The 12,167-nt window shown below is 43.7% G+C and overlaps 1 protein-coding gene across 13 annotated transcripts in view; it reads right to left on the reverse strand.

The window, feature by feature from the left end:
* The window catches only part of Ptprk (protein tyrosine phosphatase receptor type K), a 537,197-nt gene extending 525,274 nt beyond the window's left edge, over positions 1–11,923 (reverse strand). For 4 of the 13 annotated variants that reach the window (XM_036168740.1, XM_036168743.1, XM_036168741.1 and 1 more), the window contains exon 1: positions 11,317–11,900. In XM_036168740.1, coding sequence (XP_036024633.1) covers positions 11,317–11,413 — 97 coding nt within the window. In that variant the 5' untranslated portion in view covers positions 11,414–11,900. Of the gene's footprint in view, positions 1–11,316 lie in introns of all 13 variants that reach the window. The other 9 variants (XM_036168745.1, XM_036168748.1, XM_036168746.1 and 6 more) reach the window with 4 other exon arrangements.
* Positions 11,924–12,167: the final 244 nt, after the last annotated feature.

Genomic DNA, 12,167 nt, shown 5'->3' on the forward strand with positions numbered 1-12,167 from the left:
CTTGCTGCAGGTCCAGTGCTCTGAGCCCAATCTCCAATGCCCTTTGATCCCATGACTCAGGTCTCTGCCAGCCCTTCTCCAAATACATTTGTTCCTAAGTATCTAACTATGAATTTAGGTCAAGAGGTAAATATGAACAATCTGCTACCATCCAGCAGAATCGTTACAGCAAATTTTGACAAACTTCATCCATTCGGACTCAGTTAACACAATGCATGCTGACATAAATGGAGAAACAAAATCAGAGAGAAAGTAAGAATGCACAAGAGAAAGCATGATCATTGAAGGAGTTCTCTGTACCAACTAACAAAAGGATATTAAAATAAGCTCTGGTGGCAGGGAGATGCAGGGTGAAATCAATAAGCATCTAATTTGATTGCTGTCTTTACTTATTATATATGCTGAGCCAGATGCCTAGGCCAACACATACATTATGGGTGATGGAAGTATCTTTGCCTAAGTTGGTACAACCATGGTCCTCAGTCAACTCAAAGCTTAAGGCACTAGTACCGACATTTATCTAAGTGAGGCTGGGTGTGATGGTTAAATGTTAATTGTCAAATTGACACAGCTTAGAATCACCTAAAAAAAAAAAAAAATCTAAATGAAGGATGGGTCAGCAGTTAAGAGCATTGGTTGCTCTTCCAGAGGAATCAAGATCAATTCCCAACACACAAATCACAACTTAGAATCATCTAGTTCCAAGGGACCTCTGTGACCAGTTCACGCATATGGTACACAGACATACATGCAGGCAAACCACCACCCCCCAAAATAAAAACAAATCTCAAAAGAAAAAGTCTTTAAGACTCTCAATGAGGGAATGCCTAGATCAGGTTGGCCTGTAGACATATCTGTGGGATTATCTTGATTACACTAATTTAGAAAGGAAGAGCTGACCACTGTCGGTGGCCCCATTCCCTAGGCAAGGGATGCTAAATTGTATGATAGTGAAGAAAGGGAGCATTTAGCAAGTATGTATTAATTCATATCTATGACTCTCTACCCTGGGTTCCTGACACCTTGACTTCCCCAGCAATGTTGAACTGTAACCCAGAATTGTGAGCCAGATACACCCTATCTACCTTAAGCTGGTTTTGTCAGGGTGTTTTATCTCAACCAGCAAAGAAACTAAGATGCCGGGTAGAACAGTGGTTCTCCACCTCCCTAATGCTGCAACCCTTTAATACAGTTCCTCATGTTGTGGTGACCCCCAACCATAAAATTATTTCATTGCTACTTTGTTACTGTGATTTTACTACTTTTATGAACTGTAATATGAATATCTGATATGCAACTCCCCAAAGAAATGTCAACCCACAAGTTAAGAACCACTGCACTAGAATAGGAGTTACTGGGCATGCAGCTGCTACTTCTCTTTATCTTACTAATTGCCCAGTACCTCAAATGTTTCTGATAGCATCTCTTCCTAATTCCCATGTTCTACAGCTATGTGTCACAGGTAGCAGAAGTGAGTAGACAAAAATCATGCAAATTCACCTGCACTTCAGAGTTTCCCTTTGGATCACTAGATAATTGTAATCAAAGCCCAATGGGTAAAACAGGTATATATTTTGAAAACACTATTTTTAAAATTCTAGATACAAAAAAAAAAAATAATAATTATAGAAGACTTTTTATCCATATAAATTACCAATAGGCAAAATGATACATGTGTTGTGACAAACGTGACTCAAATAATAAATCAGTTTGGGTTCTGTTCATTTTGAGAGCCAAGGTCTTCCTATAGAAATCACTAGGTAGACCAGGCTGGCCTAGGTCTCACAGAGACCCACCTACCTCTGCTGGAATGAAAAGTATGTACCACCACACCCAGAGTCAAATACTAAACTGAGGCTTAAGTTCTTCCAGGATATATCTCTCTGAACAAATTATGTGTTTAATGTTGGATTTCTTCAGTACAGAGAATAAAACAATGAAAATAACACATTCCTACTTTAAAGTAGGGCTTAAGGGAAAATAAAAGACTAAAAGTTCCCTGACTACAAACATCTGCTCTGTCCTGCACAGAAACCTGTCAGGATACAAACTCCTTCCTCTCCTATCCTCTCCACCATCCTTAGCAGCTAAGAGACAGATGCCCCAACCCCTCACCCCCCCACCCATTCCCCTGATGTGGTGGAATCTGACCCAGTGTCTCCCGTTATTCCCCACCCTTCACTATCTCCTTTATTCCTGTCAGAAAAATTATAGACACACACACACACACACACACACACACGGTCCTCCATTCCTTCTTCTGACTGTTCAAATCCAGTGTAATTCCAATCCAAGTGACACCCTAGCTGCCTCTCCAGTTTGTTGCATTTTCTGCTAGCCTGAAACTAAAATGTCTAATCACCACGTGTGTGCACTCACTCAATAATGAATCTTGTCTCAACCAGTTCCTCATGGGATCTCTTGAGACAAGTGACTACCTTCCCTCTCTAAGCCTGTGTTTAGACTGAATACAAAAGATATTGCAGAGATTTTAAGATACATAACACATTGATCCTAGCTTTTACTAGGTCATAGGCCCTCAACAAATGGCAGGTCCTGCTGTTTTTGTAATTGCTCTGGGGAAATCTTTCTTTTCCTACAGTTAAGAGAATAAATGAACCTAACTATGGCTAACAAAAATAAAAGGAGACATAGTAAACTGGAATAAAATCAGAAAAAAAAAATTGATGAGAACACTCAAGCTCCAAAGTTCTTGAGGGTGTATGAAAAACTCTGAGGTTTTCCATGCCTCTTTGTGATTTGTCTCTAATTAGATCTCCCTCTTAAACCCCAAAATATTAAGAGGACATGGAATTTATCAATCCTCAACTTATTAATCCCAACAGCTCTGTTTCTCACAGTTCAGACACTGTAGACTAAGTTGATTCTTATTGACAACATCAAAAGCACAGAGAATCTTGGTATCTACCATCCCCTAACTCCAGGTTCTACGATCACAGTATCATCAATGAGCAGGGGCTAACATTAATTTAAACTTCTTGCCTCTCATTACTCGCTGCTATAACCATGTCATTACGCCAGTATTTTTCCAAATCACTAGTGAACAGCAAAAACAAATATAGCAGTCGTGATTTAATCAGAGACTTCACTGTTGAAACAGCTAGCAAAAGTAGACACATTTAGAATAGTAAATGGATAGCAAAAAAAAAAAAAAAAAAAAAAAACACAGACTCATTAATAAGAAGGCAATTAGGTCTTCTGGGGAAATTCATTTCCAGAAAGAATGCTTAAGCAAGCTATAAAATGCAAGGAAAATTGTGTTTTGACATGAATAGTGTACATTGTCTATTACATCATAATTCTTCTCTGGAGAAAACTGACAATCTCTGTTCTTAAATATGAGCAGAAAAAAAGTGTAAAAAGAATTCCTGTGAAATTTCATGTATTCTACCTACTAACTCCCATTCACGAAATTTGACTGACCTACAAATGCTCTCCTTTGCACAGAGATCTTGGAAGAAAGAATGATAAAGTGAGAGACAGCTGGTACTAATGTCAGAGGGAATATGATTTCCTGTACTGACCTTAAATCAAGCAAAAAGAGTTTACACATAGTGTTTTCAATTCCTTAGATAGTATCTGTACCTATAAATATTCTGTTAAGCAACATCAGTAACTAAAACTACTTAGCTTTATATTTGTCTTACTGTGAAAAACATTTTTCTCAAGTCTGAGTGTTCATTAAAAAGAAAAATCTATGTAATCTTAATTATTTTGATGTGTCTGGGATGTTATATTATTATCAAGTAAATATGAATAATAACTATAAATCTGGGTCTAGACAGATGGCTCAGGAATTGAGAGGATTTGTTTTTCAAAGGACCTGGGTTCAAGATTCCTAGCACCCAATGACAGCTCACAACTGTACATAATTCCAATTCCAGGAGATCTGATGTCCTCTTCTGACTTCCATAGGCACCAAGCAAGCACTCGGCACACAAATATACATGCAAACAAAACGCTCATGTTCATAAGATAAAAATAGTAAAGCTTTTTAAACCTGTAAAAAAAATAATTATAAGCCCAAAGATATCTATTTTATGTCATAATTTAATTCTTGATAAAACTCTTACAATTCTATCATAAAGTGCATGTGACAATCTTTTTAAACTCAGTTTTGTTTGTTCTAATACAACATTTCCAAAAACTAAATGGTCAAGCAAATCACCTGATTGAAATATAGATTCCAATTCAATATGTGTAGGGCTGGATCTGACCATAAATCACCACAAGGTTCCAAGCATGCTAATGCTGATGCTGTTAGCTATTTAGGCGGCGCTCTTACCCCGCGAGGAACACGTCCCGAACACGACAAATCCACAGAAGAGCTGTTTATTAATATAGGATAGGAAGAGACGTGACAGGCCTGTGTGAAGCACACACGTGAGTGAGGAGAGGAGAGGAGAGAAGAGGAGAGGGAGAAGAGGAGAGAGAGAAGAGAGAGAAGAGAGAGGAGAGAGAGGAGAGGAGAGGAAAGGAGAGGAGAGAGAACTGTGCAAAATGGCGCCGGCTTTTTAAAGAGTGAGCCGCGCATGCGTACAGGACCGCATGTGGCTACTCCACGCAAGTGTGTAGATTACATGGCCGCGCGCTTTACGCAACCATGTAAAGCCACGGAGTCCTAGTCACGCGAGATGTTCTGACCTGGAACTAGCTATTTTGAACCGGAAATAACTAGGCGGTCCGCTGGGAAAGCCCAACTGTGTGGACATGTTGTGATTTCCTATCAGATGCTCCACAGATGAAGCAAACATCAGGATACCTTTGAACAGAGCAACACAAATGACCAGAAAGCAATCAACCATGACTTCTTGGCCCCAGAAAGCCTTCATGCCTGCTCTTACCTTTGCTGCCAAATCACACCAAAGAGCTGTGACCAGTCTCCCACTTAGGCAACTGCCAGACCAGCCCACTGCCCAACTATTACTAGGAGAATTTCTATGGCCAGTCCAGGAGCTGCCTAGGACAAAGTTTGGAGCTTCAGCTTGGATGGCTAATTCAAGAGCAGGATGCACTGGGAAAGTTGAATACACGGATGTCAAAGACACAATTATTAACAAGTGTAATATGCAATGGGATGGGATACTGAAACAGAACAAATATTTCACTTCCTATCAAATTCAGTTTCTCCATCTACAAAATAGAAAGAAAAGAAAATACTAATAGACTTTCAGTAGTCTTTCCAAGAATGTAAGTAGGCACTTTCAGCCCATCACCTCTTCTCCTCAACGTCTTCCTAGTATGAGTCTTTGGCAATAAAACTCACACTATCATTAAGATATACAAACTTTAAAGCTTTCAGCTCTCCCAACTAAATTGCTGAGAACTATAATTCAACTGGAACACTTTCCTGTGGTTTTGTTCAAACAGTACCCCCACCCCATGATGCCTGTGGAAGATTCAGGCAGCATCACTCCGTTGATCTCTTTTTTATTTACTGAGCTCTACAGTCTCCTAAGTGGAAACATGAATTATTTCACTTAAGACCACTTACTCTGCACCTAAAACAATTGTAAATGACAAAATACGCCAATAATACTTTTTCTGGATTACCAATACACAGCAGCATGAAATATAAAAAAAAAAAAAAAAAAAAAAAAAAACTTTACACACCAGTGTTAAGTGGGGAAATGGCAGTGTTCCACAGCAGGATCAATACAGTCCCTGCATGTCTGCCCCAGGGTTTTCCCAGAACCTCAACAACCTGAAATAGAACATAAAGTTGTTTTTACAGAAGGAAAACTGTGCTTTCATTAAAGGGACTCACCAAGATATTAACCACAAATCAAAAAAACAAAAACAAAAACCCACAAATATTCGAGATGAATAGAGACACATCTCTCCTAACAGACTGCATAAAATGTGTCTTATGAGTAGCTATGCTCTTTTAAGGGCATTTCCATCAATCATGTTTATACTGAACTTGGCCAAGTTTCTACCTTAGGCTTCATACCATAAGCATCCCAATGTAAAAACTATGTCCTTAGTGCATGAGCTGGCTGTCTGGAACCTTGGGCTTACACAGGGACACTTTGCTCAGCCTGGAAGGAGGGGACTGGACCTGCCTGTACTGAATCCACCAGGTTGAATTGAATCCCCAGGGGAGTCTTGGCCCTGGAGGAGATGGGAATGGAGGGGAGGGGCTGGGGGGAAGGTGGGGATGGGCGGGAGTGGGGAGGACAGGGGAACCCATGGCTGATGTGTGTAATTAAAACACAAATATAATAATAATTTTTAAAAAAAGAAAAAAAAATTCCAAAAAGTTTTCCAAAGCACAGTTGTGTACAAATTACCTCACTTATCTCAGAGCACTAGGCGACCTGGCATTCAAATTTTCTACCCACTCTTACAAAAAGCACTATGAAGGCTCTCATTCAGAAATGGATAAACACAAGAAACAAACATTTTGTGACATTAAAAAAAAATTATTTCATGGATATGCAGGCTTGTTTTGGCTTCAAATGAAATACAGAGCAATCTGATAGATGCATTATTCATTAGCTTTGTAATCAAATACCATTTTAAGATATAAGGTGACTTGATATGTTTTGTACAATTTTTCAGTAACTGTGACAAGCAGCATGGACTCTGATGAAAAAAACCAAGTCATGTTCAAAAGCAATTACAACCTTTTTAGGGAAAAAAAAAAAAAAAAAACACCATTTGATAAAGGAACACAGACCAGACACAGATGATCAAAGGGGAAAGTCTGAGAGGAATACACAGAGGAAAATGTTTACATTCACAGAATAAGAAATGAATCTGTTTGGACAAAGGCAAAAGGGCTGTTTCTCATAAACAACTCATGAAAAAAGAAGCTGTTCCCTCTTCTGAAAATTAAGTAAATGATCTCACACATGTGCGCGCGCGCGCGCGCGCGTGCGCGCACACACACACACACACACACACACACACGCACACATGCCCCCTGTATTTTGTCTGCACGTTCTTTTGATATTTCTTGCTGTCAGCCTTCAGCAATCCCTTGTCCTTCCTCTTGAAAGAACAAGTTGAGGAAATGGGAACAGTATAGATCCACACTCAATATGACCTACTCTGTCTAAATATAATCTTTGGAAGAAACAGACCAATGCACTGGAAAACATTAGTGGTAGACACATTTTTCTCTATATGGAATTATGTGAGTATAAATTTATTGTTTACACTACACACATAGGCACCAATACATCAATGCTGGACATAGGCAAGTGTCTCATATGCGAGAGAACTGTTTCAGCTTTGCATGATGGACTGGACATATGGCTAGTATTTAAGACCATAGGCAGTTCCTAAAGATATTTGATGAAAACACAGAGCTTCTGATTGGGTGAATATGCATGGGGAGCTAAGTTGTTACCAGGGAGGTGTGGGAGGAAGTGTGAAAGACGGGCAGAGTAGCAGAGGGGTTGATTTATTGATTTATTTTTCAGATTCACATTCATGAATACAAAGAGAAGAGCTGTCAGCAACACACACGCCAATGACCAAAACAGCAGCCAAAGCTGCCTCTTTCCGTCTGGGCAGGCTAGACACAAAATGACATCTCACAGGCTAGGAAACTCAGATATAAGGGAACCAATCAGAGAGAGAAACGGCCAAGGAATTATCTGTATCGTTACTAGGGTGCACAATTTGGATTTTTAATGTATTTAGACACCAAAGAATACCAGTGAATCAAAACTAGAAACCGAAATGGCAAGCCTTAAACACAGGCTGGCTCCAGTGTATCTTCCCAGGGGATAATCAGAATAAGCGAAATTTAATTTTGTACTAGAGACAAGAAGCCAGACACAAGGCAAGTGGTTCTGTTCAGATGAGCTGTAAGGCCCTAAGGGATGACCAGGGTGATGTGCCAGGACCTCATCCGAAGCAGGATCTTGAGCGACATTCTCAGGCTCACTTCATACCAGACACAATAGTCCCTCTCTAGGTCATTGATAAGACTGCATCCAAAGTTACACGTAATTCTCCACACTGAGAAAATGGTGAACTGGGAGTTCAACAAATTACTTTAAAATAACAAGACTGTACAAGTATTTTTCCTGCAGTTAGGGTACTGGGAACATCAGTAGCAACTCTTCCATAAGTTTCTGAAAGATCTGCATAGCTAAGCTAAAAAATGATCAAAGATAATTCGGATACTGTCGTAAACTCATGGTCTAAATCAATCTAGGATGTTTATAAAGGAAATGGATGACCAGTAGAATAACTCTCTCTCTCTCTCTCTCTCTCTCTCTCTCTCTCTCTCTCTCTCTCTCTCACACACACACACACACACACACACACACACACACACACACACACCTTGCTGAACAGCCTATAGTTACAGAGAGTTCTAAGAGTTTGAGAGCCGTAAAAGCTGAAACTCTGGCACTCCAGCTACCTTAATTTATGATGATTACAACCCAGATAGCTGCACCATGATTTACAGTTGACAGTGCTGGCTCACATCAATGACTTCACTTGAGCCTCATAAAAACTATGTGCCAAGGTCAGGACGCGTATCATTATCCCCATTTTATAGATGAGAAAGCTGAGTTTCCAAGTGAGACTGGTTCTGTCAGATGGGAGTTCTACGGAAAGCCTGCTCGCATGGTGATATCACCAAGAACAACTACGCAGCCCAGTAAATAGACTGTAGTAACACTCTGGTCTCCCACCCTTTTGTTGTCCTGGATAGAATGCAGATGCAAGGGTTATTTTCAGAGAATAAAGTGCAAGGTGAAATCTCGAAAGCCCTGGCTTTAAAGAAGCAGTTTTACACTTTTAATTGAAAACAGGAAAAAAAAAAAAAAAAAAGAAGGTTGCAATAGGAAAGTGTTATACGTGTGATTGAGACACACAGGGATTCAATGTATAGAGGGCGTTTCAAATTCCCAACTACAGTATCCTCCCAAATTTGTTTTGAAGCTTACGACATTAACAGCCCACACAATAATGCTGAAAAGTGGCTAACTGACCTTGGTAACCACGCTTCCAAATACATATTCAAGAGAATGAACTACTTTAAAATTTAGAATACATCTCTTTAGATCTTTAAAGCATGCTCATTTGGATTTCTCCAGAAGTTCATCATTGAAAATAGAATATCAGGGAAAAAAAAAAAAACAGCAAGAAAGAAAACACATCCAATCTCTAATTCATCTCCATCTCCAATCAATATTTTTTACAGATATGCCATAGAAATTAATGACATTACAATACCAAATGATTTATGACAACTGGAAAGAAAAAGAGAAAGAGAGAGATACCTACAAAACCAACTTTAACTCTCTGGAGAAAGACAGGTAAGTCCACAACCTGACTTTAAACTTGAGAGATAAAAGACCTTCGGTTGTGAGCTTGCATGAACATCCTAGTTCTGTGAGGACTGACCACATTCATAATAAACTCTCAGAGGCACATCTGCACACTGTGATGAGGCAATCTCAGTACTCGTTGATTAAAAGGTAAATAACACTTTAAAAGAGAAAAGTTTCTCCAATGGTGAAAATATATCCATCGGCTGTCAAGACATCACTGGTCTTCAGTCCTGAATACATGAGCTTAATCATGCAACTGGTAAAGTTCAATTAACAAACAGCATGCCTTCTCAAGCTATGCTCTCCGTGCAGTGACAAGCACTGTGTAGAAATCAATACTCCCTCCAACTTGCTGCATATAATGAGTCGCATCAAGCATGGTTCCAATACTAACAGCATTGTATGGCAGAGACGCAGGCGGTAATGCTGAACCCGGAGAGAATTAAATTAAGTCTTCGGAGCTCATTGCACAGAGCTAGTGCCCTCTGCACATCACCCAGATACATGGTCTTTCCTTTGCCTGCTACCATTTCACGGTCTCTGCCTAAGAGGAAGATACTTTCAGACACCAGAATCTGAGGTCTAACTCCCTGTATACAGTTCTAAAGGGGGAGGGGAGAAGAAAAGCTAACGAAGGATTTGCTCCGGAAAACAACACGGTGAGTTTATTTCCAGGAAATCAGGCAGTCTCAACAATGAAACTGTCAAGTACAAAGTAAGTTCGGTCCACGCATCCTGCCGGTTCAGCCAGGAGCGCGGCTGTCGCGTTTCCTGTCACCCTCGGACCACTCTGCGTTTCCATCTGCACTGGGAACCCAGGCAGCAGATGCGCCCGCCAAATGCGCTGGGCTGGGTGGGCTGGCCGGAAAAGTTATCAAGCCCTGCGGGAGGCAGAAGCTCAACCCGAGAGCCCGCTCCCCAGCGTCCACCTGGTGAAACTTCAGAGCCGGCAGAGGCTACACAAAAACAACCGATCTACAGGAAGGATATCAAAACTGGATGGGAACAGAGACCGCCAGTCCGAGAGACTGTGGGTCCAGGGTCTTCTGTGGGGGGGCTTTACTTAGAACTCAAAAGGGATACCAAGGAACACTGCATCACGTCTCTCTCCCGGGGTTGTCCTGGCGGGCTGAGAACGTTCCCAGCGCGGGTCAGCCAGGCGGACTCCGGGAGACGTGTGTGGAGCCAGCTTGGTGGTGGCTTCGCTACATAAGCAGGGTAAGCCTTCCGGGAATGGGCGCCCAGAGCTCGCTGCCCAGGACAGCTCTGATTCTATCCTAAGAGCCACATTTCCAAACGTCGTACGGGGCTCCGCCAACATACACATGCAACATGCTCCATGCTGCGCCCTGTAATCAACACAGGAGCAACTCTCAACCCTCAGCGGAGGAGGAAGGAGCCTCCAGGAAGCACAGGGAAGTAGTTGGACAATAGTCAGAGGAGGGTTATTCCCGGGACAAAAAGCACCTGGCAGAGCGCGCCGAGGTCAGTCCCTATGCGTCCCCACAATTCTGACAAAGGCTTCCCGGGTAATTTTTGAAGAGTCTGGCGATAGAGAGCCACCAGCCCGCTCGGCGAGCCAAAGAATCGTGGTCCCGGGAGCCCTAAGTACTTTTTTCTTTCTCTCTTCCCTAACTAAGGTTGTGGGAACTGCGCCGGACGCCCAGGCTCTCGACGGTTCACCCAAAAAAAGCAAGGTCGCCCCAGGCTCCAGCCAGCTTACCCGAGGCTGTCTGCGCGCCGAGCCAGCCTCGGAAACAATGGGTCGCGAACCTAAAAGTTACCTGCGCCCGGTGGCGCCCAGCTCCTGGCCCCGCGTCCCGCCTCACACAAACTCCTAGGACCTACTTGGCCTCAACCTGCACCCCCCCACCTCGAGCAAACGCCTCCTGGATCCCCGACCCCGGCCCCGGATCAGCCAGTCCCTCCTTCCTCGGAGTCTAAGGCGGAGGACAGCCACAGACCCAGATGCCCCCAAGCCCTGACCACTCACCTGCGGAAAACTGGCCTTGGACCGACCCCAGGAGAGGCCACGGGGACAGGAGCCAGAGCGCCACAAAAGCAGGCAGCGCCGCCGCCGCCACATCCATGGCGAGTTTGGGAGAAGTTTCAAGCAGCTTTGCAAAGAGCCTCCGGGGGGATCGCGGCGAAATCCACCAGCCAGCCGCCCGGCCGGCCTCGTGGGGGGCTCGCGGGGACGCCGCGGCCACCCGCCAGCACTTTCGTCCTTGCGCAACGTCGGCAAACTACCTCGCGGGCGAAAGCGTCTCCCGCGCCGCCCGCCAGCCGCGGCCGCTGCTCTCCATGCTCGGCAGAGGCAGCTCAGGGTAGTCCGGAGTTACTTTGCTCGGGGAGGGACGGGGGCGGAGCCTGGGGTGACGTCGCCCCGCGGGCTCCGGCCGCTTCGGTGGAATGCGGGCTCCGGTGCGCGCCGCCGCCGCCTGCCGGGGAGACGCGCGCTAGCCCGGCCACGCGCCCCGCGCCGCCTTTGTTCGCCACCTGGGCTCGGTGGCCGCGCGGCTCCCGGGCTGCGAGCGGGAGAGAGGGACGTGGCGCAGCTCACGGCCGGATCACCTAGCTGCGACTCTTGAGAGGCAGGAGTGTGGGAGGACAGTGGGCGGACCACGGAGGAGGCCCCCGGGAAGAGGCGTCCCGGTCCTGGGGTTCTGTCCCCAAGGTGGCGGTCCCACCGGAGCGGTTGGTGGTAGGAAGAAAGGGGAGCGTAGATGCAACCTTTAAAACGCCGAGCTGCGCTGAAATTTCACTATTCCTTATTGCTGGTGTAAGAAATAAGACTCCCTACCCCCACTGAAAACTTACTCTCGTTTGTTCTCGTAATAAATA

The sequence above is a fragment of the Onychomys torridus genome, chromosome 19, assembly GCF_903995425.1.
Source record: "Onychomys torridus chromosome 19, mOncTor1.1, whole genome shotgun sequence".
Lineage (NCBI taxonomy): Eukaryota > Metazoa > Chordata > Mammalia > Rodentia > Cricetidae > Onychomys > Onychomys torridus.